Here is a 15,016-nt window from a genome sequence, read left to right as displayed (position 1 = left end):
CTGGAAGAATCCAGCAGCACCAACAGTAGATGTTTGGACACTCTAAATGGCTGCACTTGCAGTATGTGAGATGATGATATATAAACAAAGGGATAAGCTGGAACAGTTACACAAAACATGAATTTCCTGGACCTCTTTCAATTCCTGATTGCTTTTATGTTCTGTTTGATGTATCCCTCTGCCTTAAATGTACACTGTGATTCTGCACGTTTACTCTCCTTTATAATTAAGCATCAGCGCACCATAAAAGCTGACGTTCTCATGCAACACAATGTTATTGCCAGGAGGGAAGACGAAAAGGGCAATGGCATTGCAAGTTAATTATGAAATTCAATAAAGTTTAAATTTTAAAAATTAGGTTATCAGGCTGGTATGTTTTCATCCCCTAGGAAGTCAATGGCCTTAAGAACAGAGGAGGCAACAGCTTCTCTGCACTGAGGTTTACTTCAAAAACCCATTGTCAAAGCGGAGCCTGCAGGACAACCCTGACAGAAAAAGAAAGCAGCCCATTGTGCTCTGAGCTTGCCGGATTTGGGGGTTTTCACTGAATCCACCCTGGATCCAGCACTACCTCTCGTTGCTGGTGGATCCCTAGAATTCCTTCTAAACTTGCCCAGGGTAAATAAATAGGTTTTCAATGAAGAAACTGGCTGTGTACACACTGCTGGCTGAAAGAGCAGCTAGGTCGTTCTCTTTCCCAGCAATTTAGACAGGAGCTGGTTTAAGGGGGAAATGCATCAAAATGCAGTATTTCCTAACAACAGGATAGATACAGATTATGGATAACGCCGTACGCACACCACTTCCCAGACCTGCAGGTGGGCATGCACAGCATGCAGAGTAAACCAGAGTGTGCATACGCCCACTATCAGTTTCTGGTGCTTTTCCATCAAAGCAGGGGTGGCCAGTGTCTGAAATTCTCAGAGATCACAGTACTCAGTGGCTACTACTCTGAGGGCAGGAACAATTTATATCCTATGTAGGACTTCCGGTCGGTGCCAGCGCTTAATGGCGGTCCTACCTCCGAGCTCCGGAGAAGGACTGCTCCGCAAGTTCGGGTCTTACCCGCTACGGCGAGTGGGGGACCCCTAAAATCCCAGGCGCGGAAGCCTGAGAGCAAGGAGACTCGGTGGGCACCTTTGCGCCCCCCGGTACTGCGAAAGAGCCTTTTTAAAGGCTCCGGAGCGGCATCGGGAGTGAGCGCGGTGCTGAGAGTCGCTACCCAGCCTGCGGAGTGAAGCCGCGTCGCCATTAGCGGAGAGCGCCGATTCCTTCCTGAAAAGAAAATCTGGACTGGATTCCCGTGAGTAAGAAGGGAAAAAAATTAGGAACCTTTAAAATTAGAAAATTTGGCTGAAAACGGGAGGGCAAAAAATAAGGAAGTCTGCCCCCCCCGGACTGCAGGAATTTAAAGCAACGAAAGACCTCGCTGCAGTTATAAGAAACTTAGTTGCGAACTGTCAACCCTGAGCTGTCAAAAGTATCTCTTCCCTCCAGATCGGCAGGAGAAGGGGGAAAAAAGACAGTCTTGCGAAGATACTTTTGATTTCAAGGGAAACAAAGTTTTTCACTGCTCTGATCCCCGGGGACGATCTGCCAGGACTTAACACCGGGAAAACTGTTCTTTAAAATAACTTTGAAGTGGATATAGACTATACCTTAAATGGTGAAAAAGTTTTAAGACTTTTAAGATTTGAATGGGACTTTGTTGCTGATATTGGGCTATCTAAATTTAAACTGGAGAAAAAGTTTTACAACTTTAATGGCGGACTTGAGATTTCTTACATCCGGCTTTCTGTCTCTTTGTTGTCTCTAACTTGGAAACTTTTAATTGCTCCCTCTTGAGGGCTAAGAGGGAAAAAACTGCAAAGTAACTGACTAATACTGGGATTTTCCATTGCAAGTTTTTCCTGTGAGAACGGCCTTGGGATATGAGTGGCACGGCAGAGGAGATAAGAACCAGATCTAAAGCTAAACTAACACAAAAGAAAAGAGGTTCAATCTCTGGCAATACAGAGCCTGTACCGGATAGTGCGACAGCAGCATCAATGGAATCTATGACACAGGCACTGCTTAAAATAAATCAATCCCTAGAGGCCTTAACCAAGCAATCCACAGAAAACTCAAAGAAATTGACAGAACTTACAGCAAGATTGGATTTGAACACTACATCAGTGGCAACAAATACAGAATCTATAAATAGACTGATTCAGGAATCTTCAGAAACAAGGAAAATTGCAGAGAGTGCGAAATCTGTTGCAGGGGAGACACAGGAAAGACTTGTGCCGATTGAGAAAAAGGTGAATGAGCATGAAGCGGCCCTCTCCTTACTGGAACTACAACGGAAAGAACGGAATCTGAAATTAAGACAGGTTCCAGAGAAAGAAGAGGACAATCTGGCGGAATTTCTCACAGAGGCAATTCTGGAAAATTGGCAAGGAGATCTGGAGGAAGATGAAGTAGAGATAACAACTGCTTTCAGACTTGGTAGAAAGCAAAGCAAGAAGTCAAGGGATTGTCTGATCACCTTTAGAACCAAAGAGGAAAGAGACAAGATACTGAACCTTCATTACCAAAAAGCTTTGGTGATTGGAAACATTCAAGTCCAAATCTTTAAGGACATCCCTAAATACATCTTGGAAGTGAGGACCTTTTACAGAGACCTTGCCAATTTGTTGAGGAAGAACTTCATACCCTTCAGGTGGGAATTTCCACAGGGGTTGTCCTTTAACTACAAAGGGAAGAAAGTAAGAATAAGAACAGTACAGGAGAAAGAGTACTTCTTGGAGAGAAACCTAGAGGACCTACAGAAAGGTACGGTGGACCCGGCAAAAGAAGGACAAGGATTAACACCAGAAGGAGGAGGGCTAACGGACATTGCAAATTTATCATTTGGACTACCACAACTGCCAACTGAAGAGGAAGAAAAGCTTGGAGCAGTCGGAGGATCAAACATCTAACAAACAAAATGTCTCTGCAACTTCTAAGCTGGAATTGCAATGGTTTGAACCATCCCAGAAAAAAACGGCAAGTTTTTCACATCTTGAAAAGGGAACAACTGGATCTGATATGTCTACAGGAAACTCATATAACCAGAGCACACAGGAAATTGTTGGTGAACAAAAGATTAGGACAAGAATTTATATCTTCCAATAAAGTAAAAAAGAGAGGAGTAGTGATTTATGCAAAAGAAAAATTGGACCCAAAATTAAAATTTAAAGATGAAGAAGGAAGATATCTGGCAATTGAAGTACAGATCCAGGGGGAAAAATATTTGATAATTGGAATATATGCACCAAATGATGGGAAGGCAGAATTTTTCAAGAAGCTGCATGAGACCTTATTAGACTATCTCGACTGCAAAATAATAATGATGGGGGACATGAACGGAGTGGTTTCTACAAATATGGATAAGGCACAAAGACAGACAATATCTAAAGAAGGAAGACTACCAAAGACTTTCTTCGAGATGACGGAAAATATGGATCTGATTGACATTTGGAGAACAAAGAATCCTCTCGAGAGAGAGGGAACTTTTTTCTCGGAATCTAAAATGACATGGACAAGAATTGATCAAATCTGGGTATCTAGTGTGATGGCTACAAAGATTAAAAAAGTAGAAATCTGCCCAAAAACCTGCTCCGACCACAACGCTGTAAAGATGGAAATGAAAATGACAACAACTGGATCCTTTAGATGGAGAATGAATGACTCCTTATTTAGAGATGAACAATTCTGTAAAAAGGCCCTAAAGACATTGAAAGATTACTTTGAGATAAATTTGAGAACAGATGTTCAAAAAAGAACAATTTGGGACGCAAGTAAAGCCGTGATGAGAGGCTTCCTGATACAACAGAATTCAATCAAGAGGAAAAAGCAAAATGAAAGGAAAGAAAGAATTTTAGAAAAAATGAAGGAAGGAGAAAAGAAACTGAGGTCAAAACCAAAGTCTCAATAAATTTTGAGAGAGATAAAATATTACCAGACGCAATATATGGAATTGACAAATCAAGAGATAGAATGGAAAATTAAACAAATGAGACAAAGGACTTTTGAGTCAGCAGACAAATGTGGGAAGCTCCTTGCATGGCAATTGAAAAAGAGGCAAAAATTGAACACAGTTACCTGTTTGGAGATAGAGGGAAAGAATATCCATAAGCCAAATGAGATAAGTAATTGTTTCCAAAGTTTTTTTAGGAAATTATACACACAAGGGCCAGTGAACGAACAAGAAATAGAAGAATTTCTTAAAAATCATGGACTACCGAAAATTTCAGAACAGGGCAAGTTGATTTTGAATGAGAAAATAACAGAACAAGAAATAGAGGAGGCCATTCAAAAGGCACAACTGGGAAAGTCTCCAGGACCAGATGGATTGACGGCCAGATATTATAAAGCTTTGAGAGAATGTTTAGTGCAACCATTGAAAGAAGTCTGCAATGAAATACTGGAGGGGAAAAAGGCACCTGAAACGTGGAAAGAGGCTTTTATCTCACTTATACCAAAGACCGAGACTGAAAAGAATCAGGTTAAGAACTACCGCCCGATATCATTACTAAATGTGGATTACAAAATTTTTGCAGACATTTTAGCAAAAAGACTGAAGAAAGTATTGATAGGTGAGATTCATAAGGATCAAACTGGCTTTCTCCCGGGAAGACACATGTCTGATAATGTGAGGAACATAATAGACATTGTGGAACTGCTGGAAATGAACATTAACAGAAAAGCGGTTTTGATTTTTGTGGACGCGGAGAAAGCCTTTGACAATATTTGCTGGAGTTTTATGAAAAAGAATCTCCAAGGGATGGGGGTAGGCCAAGGTTTTGAAAATGGTATAGGTGCAATTTACTCTGAGCAGAAGGCAAAGCTAATTGTGAATAATGTGGTAACAGAAGAGATAGCTATAGAGAAAGGAACACGACAGGGATGCCCTATTTCCCCTCTACTTTTCATACTGGTCCTGGAAGTTTTGTTAAATATGATTAGAAAGGACCAGTTGGTTAAAGGAATTCAGGTCGGAGTGAGAGAGTATAAACTAAGGGCATTTGCAGATGACCTAGTTTTGACTTTGCAGCAGCCAAACACTAGTACAAAAAGAGTTTTAGAACTGATCGAGACATTTGGTCAAGTTGCAGGATTTAAATTGAATAAACAAAAAACTAAAGTCTTGGAGAAAAATCTAACAAATGAAGAAAAAGAGACATTCCAGAATGAAACAGGTTTGGAGATAGCAAAAAAAGTGAAGTACTTGGGGGTGAATTTGACAGCGAAAAATGTGAATCTTTTTAAAGACAATTATGATAAATGTTGGACAGAAGTTAAGAAAGATTTAGACATATGGTCAAGGCTGAAACTTTCCTTGTTAGGCAGAATTGCTGTTATCAAAATGAATGTATTGCCTAGAATGTTATTTTTGTTTCAGACATTACAAATAATAGACAAGATGGACTGTTTCAAGAGGTGGCAGAAAGACATATCGAAATTTGTTTGGCAGGGCAAAAATCCAAGAATAAAATTTAAGACATTAACAGATGCAAAAGATAGAGGGGGTTTTGCCCTGCCGGACTTAAGACTTTACTATGAATCAGCAGTGTTTTGCTGGTTGAAAGATTGGCTGCTCCTCGAGAATACAGACATTTTGGATCTTGAAGGATTTGATAACAGATTTGGTTGGCATGCATATATATGGTATGACAAGGTAAAACTGCATAAAGGTTTTAAGAACCATATGGTGAGGAAAGCTTTGTATAATGTTTGGATAAGGTATAAAGATCTGTTTGAAAGTAGAACCCCCAGGTGGCTGTCACCAATGGAAGCAAAAGAGGTGAAAAAATTGAATATGGGCTCAAATTGGCCTAAATATTGTGAAATTATAGAACAAGATGGTGAAAATGTAAAATTGCAGAGTTTTGAGAAACTGAAGTTTAAGGTGAGAGATTGGTTACATTATCGACAGATAAATGAAGTATTCAAACAGGACAGAAAGAAAGGCTTCCAAGTGGAGAAGTCAAAACTTGAAACAGAACTGTTAGAACCCAATACTAAAAATTTGTCTAGAATGTACAACTTGCTGTTGAAATGGAATACTCAAGATGAAATGGTGAAATCCAGTATGATCAAATGGGCACAGGATGTTGGGCATGACATTGAGCTTGCTGACTGGGAGCAGTTATGGACCACTGGTGTTAAATTTACGGCATGTAATGCCTTAAGAGAAAACATTATGAAAATGATCTACAGGTGGTACATGACTCCTGCTAAGTTAGCAAAGATCTATCATTTGCCCAACAACAAGTGTTGGAAGTGTAATGAAACGGAGGGAACTTTCTATCACCTTTGGTGGACCTGCCCGAAGATTAAGGCTTTCTGGGAAATGATCTATAATGAAATAAAAAAAGTTCTGAAGAGAACCTTTGTTAAAAAACCAGAGGCCTTTCTCTTGGGCATGGTGGGCCAAATGGTGCCAAAGAAGGATAGGACATTTTTTATGTATGCCACTACAGCAGCAAGAATTCTTCTAGCAAAGTATTGGAAGACGCAAGATCTACCCACGTTGGAAGAATGGCAGACGAAGGTGATCGATTATATGGGATTGGCAGAGATGACTGGCAGAATTCGAGACCGGGGGAAAGAGGCGGTGGATGAAGATTGGAACAAATTTAAAGCTTATCTCAAAAACTGTTGTAATTTGGAAAATTAGGGGCTCAGAGTTATAAGAGATAAAGAACTACAGTTGTATTAATAACTAACAGAAGCTAAATTTATGAAATATAATCAAGTTTATTATCAGAGGGTTGCTGAAAAATCTAGAAACAAGAATGCAGAAAAGGGGTGGTATGGGGAAGTCGATTTTGTGTTTGATTATGTTTATGTTATTGCCTTGTTTTTTCTTTATTTATGGAAAACTAATAAAAATTTATTATAAAAAAAATAAAAAATAAAAATTATATCCTATGTATAACGTTGTAAAGTTCTGTAATAAGATTGGCATGAACCAGCAGCTTCAAGAATGTGGAGCACGTCCCCATGGTAATGCAGCAATATATATGTGTGCGGGGGGGGGGGCAGGAGTGAGGGTTTAATGTGTTCCCTAATAGATCCCTACCACCACCAAGAGGCAGACGGCAAGTGATATATGATACAAAAAGGGTAAGGAATGTTTCTTTTCCTTGCAGGGGAAACCAGGCAAAAGTGTGAATTGCACTGTGGTTAGATCAATTCAAGAGTCATATCTGGCTACAGGCTTCAGGTAGATTCCTTATTTTGTTGCCAGATCACAGCTGTAGGTATGGAGTGCTTCTGCTTAGATGGACAAACGTGGATATAGAACACACATAAAAGCTGCACCTCTAAAAAATATAAGCCGGAAAAGGGAATTTATTTAGATACTGTACCTCAATGATGCTTAGCCTTTCCACGCTGGATCCAACATGGTACTCTGCTGCTGATTCAAGACATGGATCGTCTGGAAGGAAAGATGTATGGTCATATGAGTTTGGGTTCTTTCCTCCACAGACCATGGGACATTCTAATACTTCCCAAGGTTTAGCATGTGAAGGGGTATCTGCCACTATTCTGCCACTATGTTTGCTGATATGGGAAAAGGGGAGAGAGACATGGTGGGGATTGCTCCCAACTCTCCATTTTGGAAAATCTGCATAGAACAAGATCACAAAATGGCCAAACCTATGAACAGATGTAACAGGAGGAGATGTGAATTTCAAAAGTTTTTAAAGCTTTTTCTTGTGAAGGATCTTCCATTGTTACCTAGATTGAGAAGACAGGTTGGGGGCAGGGCTTATTAAGTGACTATCCAAATTTATCCCATTTTTTTCAACTTGTTGCATTGCAGATTAGCAGACGCCTCACTCCACACTTTTCAAGGAGGCATCCCTGAAAATGAGCACTATCCTGTCAATTGCAATGGTCCACTTTTCTTCCTTCTTCCCCACCTCTTTCTCTGTCCCCTTGCGCTCAGTGCAGCTGCACATGCCCTCCTTTTCTGTTGCTTTTTTCAGTCCATTGTGTTCCTGTGCACTTGCACACAATATGTTTTCTGGAACCCCCAAAGGGGTGTGCAACAAGTGAAAAATAGACTGTTCTTTAAAGGTAAAGGGACCCCTGACATTAGGTCCAGTCGCGGATGACTCTGGGGTTGCAGCGCTCATCTCACTTACTGGCTGTGGGAGCCAGTGTACAGCTTCCGGGTCATGTGGCCAGCATGACTAAGCTGCTTTTGGTGAATCAGAGCAGCGCATGGAAATACTGTTTACCTTCCCACCGGAGCAGTACCTACTTATCTACTTGCACTTTGATGTGCTTTCGAACTGCTAGGTTGGCAGGAGCAGGGACCGAGCAACGGGAGCTCACCCCATCGTGGGGATTTGAACCGCTGACCTTCTGATCGGCAAGCCCAAGAGGCTCTGTGGTTTAACCCACAGTGCCACCCGCGTCCCAAGACTGAACTTTAATTGCCATTAAAGAAAGACCACCCATACAGCCCATAATGTAGAACATTCGAGCTGGCAGTAGCACAAGGCACCACTGACTGCCCCTGCAGTGAAGGAAGGGGGTTAATTTGGATGATGTACATTCCCCCATCATTCCCAATGCTTGCATTGTGGTTGCACATCCAACACACATTGGCACCAGAAAGGGAAAAAGGGAAACGGCTTTCGCTCACATATACCTTGCTGATCACAATGCCCGTATGAGCACAGGAAGGGGACACCTAAGAAAAAACAGCATGGGGCAGGGAACCAGAAGTGCACAGCAATGGGCTCTAGAAAAAACTGGCAAATTCTACTCAAGGTGTGGGTGGACACAGAAGGTGTGGAGGAGAAAGTGGAACACCCACAACATTGTGCCACAAGGGAAAGTGTTTGTCGTTCAGTTTTTTTATATATACCCCAAGACCTTCACAATAAACAAAGATGGCAAATCACACATCAAATGCCTATAAAAATCTACAGCATAAAAGACTATAGCACAAAAATTTACAGCATAAAAATTTAAAATTACACTGCATTATCAGAACTGGAACGAAGCTTCTTAGCTGTCAGAGCAAATTTGGCTACCAGATGTATAATTTGTAGATGTTTATCAGCTAAGAGTTCCACTATCACTTCCTGAGAGGTGGACCTGACAACCAATGAAGAATAGACACAAGGGAAAGTGTGTGTTTCTCTGTGCAGGAGTAAAAAAGAAAAAGAAAAAAAGAAGGGGAATTAATTTCTATTTGGGTTTTAAGTAGCCTTTCATTTGCTCTGATACAATGGAAAAAAGCGGGGGGCATGTTGCATTTCTGTGTCAGGATATAAATGAAAAGCTTTCGGACCAGTTCTATTGTTTCAGTGTAAATTCTAAGTAATTGCAGGACGAATGGACGCATGGACAGGCCCCAACAGTGCACAACTGCACTGCAGGCTTACTCTGGTTTTCTACCTGTCCCCCTCCACCATCACCACCACCCCAAAAACCCTGGGAAGGTAACAGCCTCATTCACTATAGAGGAATGGCTGAAAAATAACTGGACTTGCTAAGATGGCTAAGCTAACATGTTTTAATTAGAGAAATGTTTTTGTATACGTTGGAAGTCGCCCAGAGTTACAGGAGCAACCCAGTCAGATGGGTGGGATACAAATAATAAAATTATTATTATCATTATCAAAGGATCCGTCTTCTATTATTCACCTAAGAGTACAGCCGTTCAGTGGAATAACTGCACAATACTCTCAGCTGCATCCCATTCCACGCACAAAAATTACCTGGTACTTCTTCAGATTCTGGGGTTTCGATCTTATCCATGAGATCGTTTGAACTCCATTTGGTAATTTCTTTTGGGAACACCTCTTCATTCTCAGACAAGTCCTCTTTAAATAGAGAGAAGAGAACAATTAGGTTCATAAATACAGACACAGAATATGGTGTCATGTGGTCTTTGTTAACACCGTGCCAGCTCTTAACAGCTGGAGGCTAGAAGGGCAGACATGGAGAGCTGGTGCTAAGAAAATCCACAGCAGTTCATAAGGCAGGGAAATCAGAGGCTTTGAAAAATAAATCACAGAGAAAAGCCTTATCAGTTTCAAACACAAACAGGCGTTAACAGAGAATTTAAGGGCAATCGCTTTAAACCATGTATTGACAGAGCAGAATCTTAACTATGGTCAATGTTGGGAGTGGTTTTTTGAGCTGCTTTGGAACTGCTATTGTTACACTATGTATTGCTTTGTGCTGTATTTTATGTTTTATTGAATTTGTATGTAGCCATTTTACTGCATTTTAAAATTAAAAATTGAAAAGAAAAAGAGAGAGAAAACCTGCCCCAATTCAGCAGTAATGAGCAGGTTTTTCTAGGGGAAAGTAGCAAGACTAGTAGAAGTGTGGATGAACCTGAAATCACAACAGCGGCAGGCAGAGGTGTGAGGGGGCAAATGGTGGCGGGATGGGGGGTGGCATGGGGCGTTTAGAAATAAAGCATTGGTCTCTCCGGGGACTCTCCTACCTACCAGTTTACCGAGGGTACTGTGCCTTTCTGGAACAGGTTTGGAGGAGGGAATGAGAGGTTGAAGTGACAGGTGGCCTTTCAAGCCTTGGAACTCAGGTAGCCCTGCTCCTGAGCACAGCCAGTAGCTTTGCACATGGAGCTTCAGATTCTGATGAAAACTGATTTGGCTCCAATTGGCTCCATCAGCCCCAACCAGCACAGCCAATAATCAAGGAGGATGGGAGTTGCAGTCCAACAATATCTGAAGAGCATCAGGTTGGGGAAGGAGGTTTTAGACAACACCAAGCTAGATAAATCAACAGTCTGACTTAATTTAAGGCAGATCCCTATGTTCCTGTTGTCCTTATAATACACCTGATAGCAACTGTGCACATGGAGAATAGATAAATGGATTGCACCTCCAACAGGGCTATTGACTGCTGAAAGAGAAGCTAGACAATTGAACTCTCTTCCTGTTTACCAATTAATTAACCAGCAAAAATAAAGATTACAAATGCAAGCAACTGCTGAAGTCTTTGCACTGGGGAAAATAACTCTTTCTCTGGGATAATGCCAAAGATAAATCATTAAATAGTCAGAACAGGGTTCAATGAAAAGATGATAAAGCTTGCCTACATCAGTACACTGGTGTCAATCACCCTTCTCACGGCTATGATTAACAACGTGCATATTTCTAATCTGCAATTAATGAAAGTATTGCACCAATTAATCCAACAAAGCTGGTGCATCTGTTGAATGTCGTGCACAGGGTGCGGGGAGTATGCATTGTCAAAACCGTAAAGAGCGAAGAGGAGTGAATTTACATTCCAGGCTTGTCCCTGCTACTTTATCTAAATATTGAACCCAGTTGCTTAGAAGGCTTAATTACAGCTCTCTCACTGCTGCTTACCATGATCACTGAATGGCTTCTTGCTCCCCTTATTTGCATTTTTATGGAACAGTTATTCAGTGTTAATAATTCGGTTTGTCATACTTTGCCAGCAACTGAGAACATGTGAGAAGTCTTGCAATATATATATGATCAAGATCCTTTTGTGAGAAGATAATGCAATCCTCATGCCTCTAATAAAAACAGCTAGAATATGGCTAGGATATTATTTGTTACGTGCCCACTTTCTTTCAAGAAGCTCATGGAAACAGTAGACAATGGATTTTGCATGTGACCCCCTAGTGTAAAGGTTAGGGTTAGGGTTACCTCCTCCCATCTTTACTCAGCTTCAGAAACAGACATCTACATTAAGATGCCTTATAGGGCAGTTATGCCTGGCTCCTCTAGGGTCTTTTTGGAGACCTATTATATTCCCCAGAAACAACTTCAGAGGCTTGGGCAATTGAAGCTCCTTGTGGATCACTTCCAGGAGACCTGTTTGTTGAGCATTCATCCTGAAGTGACAACACTGGCTACTTATTGAGCATTCGTTTGATTTGTTTGCAGGGAGGTAAGACTACATTGCCTCAAGCAAATGTTATTCTACAATTCCCAGTGCATTTTCCCATCACTTTCCTTATTGCAAAAAGTCTGTGTTGGGTTGTTGTTGTTGTTGTTTTAACAAGGAGAGGGTTTGTAGCACAAGAGCACCAAATAAGCTTTCATTGCACATCCTGAATTTCCTGCCACATGAGTGAATTCCATCTGCATAACTGTGACAGCCTGGAAGTGCCATACACAGAGAGGGAGTTGCAGGGTCTATAATAATGCTGGATTCATGGGTATGGAGTACATGATCTTGTAAGGTTGCATTAGGAGACTAGAAATAATTAGATAAGGCACAAAGGTGTGGGTTTAAAATTAGAGTCACTTTATTAAATACAATGGCTATTATGATCTGCATAGGGGAATGTGCAGGAAATATAAACTATCAGGCTCCTATACCTGTCATTGCTGTGACAGCCTACACTTAAGGGAGGAAAGGTGGTTTTAAATGCACCCCTCCCCTCAAGCCCATGTTAATCTACATCCACTTGGGCCCCCTCGATACATCCTTCATATTGTGCTTTCATGATCATTTGTGATCGTGAAGGTATTGAGACAGTTATGCATAATCTCACTTTCAATACTGTTTGCACCTGCAAAAGTTTTGGGGTGGACTTACACTAAGTGTATGCCTTCCTACTGGAATCCTGTAACTTTTCATACCCCAGGTGTTCCAGTCCCATCCCATCCCCACACCACACATAGTGCAAGAGTGTCCCTCCAAAAAGTAATAATGCAATAAAATTGAAGAAACTTTGCAGAATAACTAATAAAGCAGAATGATGTGTAGACAGTCTAGTATAAATCTACCACTAATGCACTATTAGGGAAGCGGGTGGTGCTGTGGACTAAACCACTGAGCCTAGAGCTTGCTGATCGGAAGGTCGGTGATTCGAATCCCCATGACGGGGTGAGCTTCTATTGCTCAGTCCCAGCTCCTGCCAACCTAGCAATTCGAAAGCACGTCAAAGTGCAAATAGATAAATAGGTACTGCTCTGGCGGGAAGGTAAACGGCATTTCCGTGCCCTGCTCTGGTTTTGCCAGAAGCGGCTTAGTCATGCTGGCCACATCACCCAGAAAAACTGTATGCAGACAAACGTTGGCTTCCTCGGCCAGTAAAGCGAGATGAGCGCTGCAACCCCAGAGTCGTTCGTGACTGGACTTAACTGTCAGGGGTCCTTTACCTTTTTTTTAATGCACTATTATTATGTCAACGACATGTTGCAGAATGCAGGAACCATGTTCAAATCCATATCCCATTCTTCTTCAACCTTGGGTCCCCTGATGTTGTTGGACTACAATTTTCATCATCCCTGACAATTGGCTAAGCTGGATGGAGATGATGGTTGTTGTAACCCAACAACAACTGGGGGAACCAAAGTTCAAGAACACTGCCTTATTCTATACAGGGTGTGAGAAGTCACAAGACAGCCTTCAGCATGTTACATGTATTTCCACAGCTTGTAATGCTCATCTCAAAGAAGAGTTCTGCATTAGGAACCCTGACTTCTTCTCTGGTTTGGATTTTAAACCACAAAACTATATTCAGCAAGACCTCTCTTGTTCCTTCTCCCTGTGACTGGGGTGCTGCTGCCATTGGCCAGGAATGGGTTCCACAGGGAGGGGGGGTTGGAGGAAGAGTGGGTAGCTGGGTTAAAGAGAGGGAGGCTGGGTGGGAGAGAGCCTTTTTCAGTGTTTACGTTACATTAGCTAGGGAGCAGATGAAGCTATTTCACAACTTTTGGAGAAATACTGAGGCTTACGTCCGAGCCAATTCAATGTTGGGCAGTCACAGGCAAGTCACTCACAATCCTCCAACATCTCAATCTCAAATCACCTCAAATGGGAATAAACATGGCCCATGCATTGAGAACAGGGCCCCTCTGCTTTTGAGAGCAGCAACAAAGAGGACAGATGCCACTTCTCCCTCTAGTATGGAACTGAAAAGCTTCCTTCAATGTACCTATCAAGAGTGCCTGGGATGTTTTTTTAAGAAAGCAAAATCCCATGCACAATTGCTGAGGAGTTCCACTTACTTCCAGGTAAACATGCATGGGATCAGGTTGTTAAAATCTGTAAAGCATTTTCAAGTGAAAAAAGTGGTTGACAGAACAGAAATAAGAATGTTACTCTGTGTCACTATACTGCTATACTAAACCTATGATTATCTGAACATTCTGGAAGTATTCCAGACCAATTAGAACATAGAATGCTCCCTTGCAAATATAAATTACAATTACATTTATCCAAACGGTTGAGGTGGGGGAGGCCAAAACATTAGGATAATCAGTTGTCTCGACATGAGAATGCTATTGAGCAATGATATGTGGTTTCACCGAAGAGGCTCTGAAGAGGCTCTCGTTGGTTCAGTTTTGCCTGCTGTATCATGGTCAAGAAGTTCTGAAGAGTAGAAACTCAAAAACAAGACTTCCCTGCTCTCAAGAATCCCACTCAATACTCAAGTATAGAAGAGTGGTGGACTTCATCCAGGGACATCTTAGGGCAAAGACAAATGCAGTGCTTGCAGAGCAGTGAACAGAAAAACACAAGAGGAGTTCTATTGGTTCAAACCAAAGGGCCATGCATTCTGGCAACCTGTTTCACCCAAGGACCCATCAAATGCCTCTGCAAAGACTAGAAGCAGGGCATGAAGGCAACAGCATTTTCCTGCTGTTGTTCTCCAGCATCTGGTATTCAGTGACACACTGTCTCTGAATAATAATAATAACAACAACAAGAAGAAGAAGAACAGTAACAATAATAAGACCCTTTAGTTGCTTGTTACCTGAAGGTCTCCAAGTGACTTACAACACATTAAAAACTTAAATATAAATACATTTATAGCATAAAAACAGAACAACAACATCCTCCATAACAGCTACAAGAAACTTTGGTAGCATGCAAGTATCAGCATCTTAGTCTATCAAAAACCTGGAAAAAATATGAGTCTTTATCTGGTGTTGAAAAGATGACAAGGAGGATGCTAGGCAGACCTCAACAGGAAGAGCATTCCACAGGTGAGGAGCCGCAA

The 15,016-nt window shown here is 41.5% G+C and overlaps 1 protein-coding gene across 12 annotated transcripts in view; it reads right to left on the bottom strand.

The window, feature by feature from the left end:
• Positions 1 to 15,016, bottom strand: part of PITPNM2 (phosphatidylinositol transfer protein membrane associated 2) — a 231,620-nt gene that overhangs the window by 67,962 nt on the left and 148,642 nt on the right. For all 12 annotated transcript variants that reach the window (XR_013391026.1, XR_013391025.1, XM_077920518.1 and 9 more), the window contains 2 exons: positions 9,771 to 9,875; positions 7,398 to 7,468 (listed from right to left, as the gene is read on the bottom strand). Coding sequence is in view for 10 of the 12 variants with exons in the window: in XM_077920518.1 (XP_077776644.1) it covers positions 7,398 to 7,468; positions 9,771 to 9,875 (176 nt within the window). In the remaining 2 variants the exon portion in view is untranslated. The remainder of the gene's footprint in view (positions 1 to 7,397; positions 7,469 to 9,770; positions 9,876 to 15,016) is intronic.

The sequence above is a fragment of the Podarcis muralis genome, chromosome 16 (assembly GCF_964188315.1).
Source record: "Podarcis muralis chromosome 16, rPodMur119.hap1.1, whole genome shotgun sequence".
In the NCBI taxonomy this organism is placed as follows: domain Eukaryota; kingdom Metazoa; phylum Chordata; class Lepidosauria; order Squamata; family Lacertidae; genus Podarcis; species Podarcis muralis.
The sequence above is the reverse complement of the archived record's forward strand: the minus strand, read 5'-3'. Positions and strand labels throughout refer to the sequence as shown.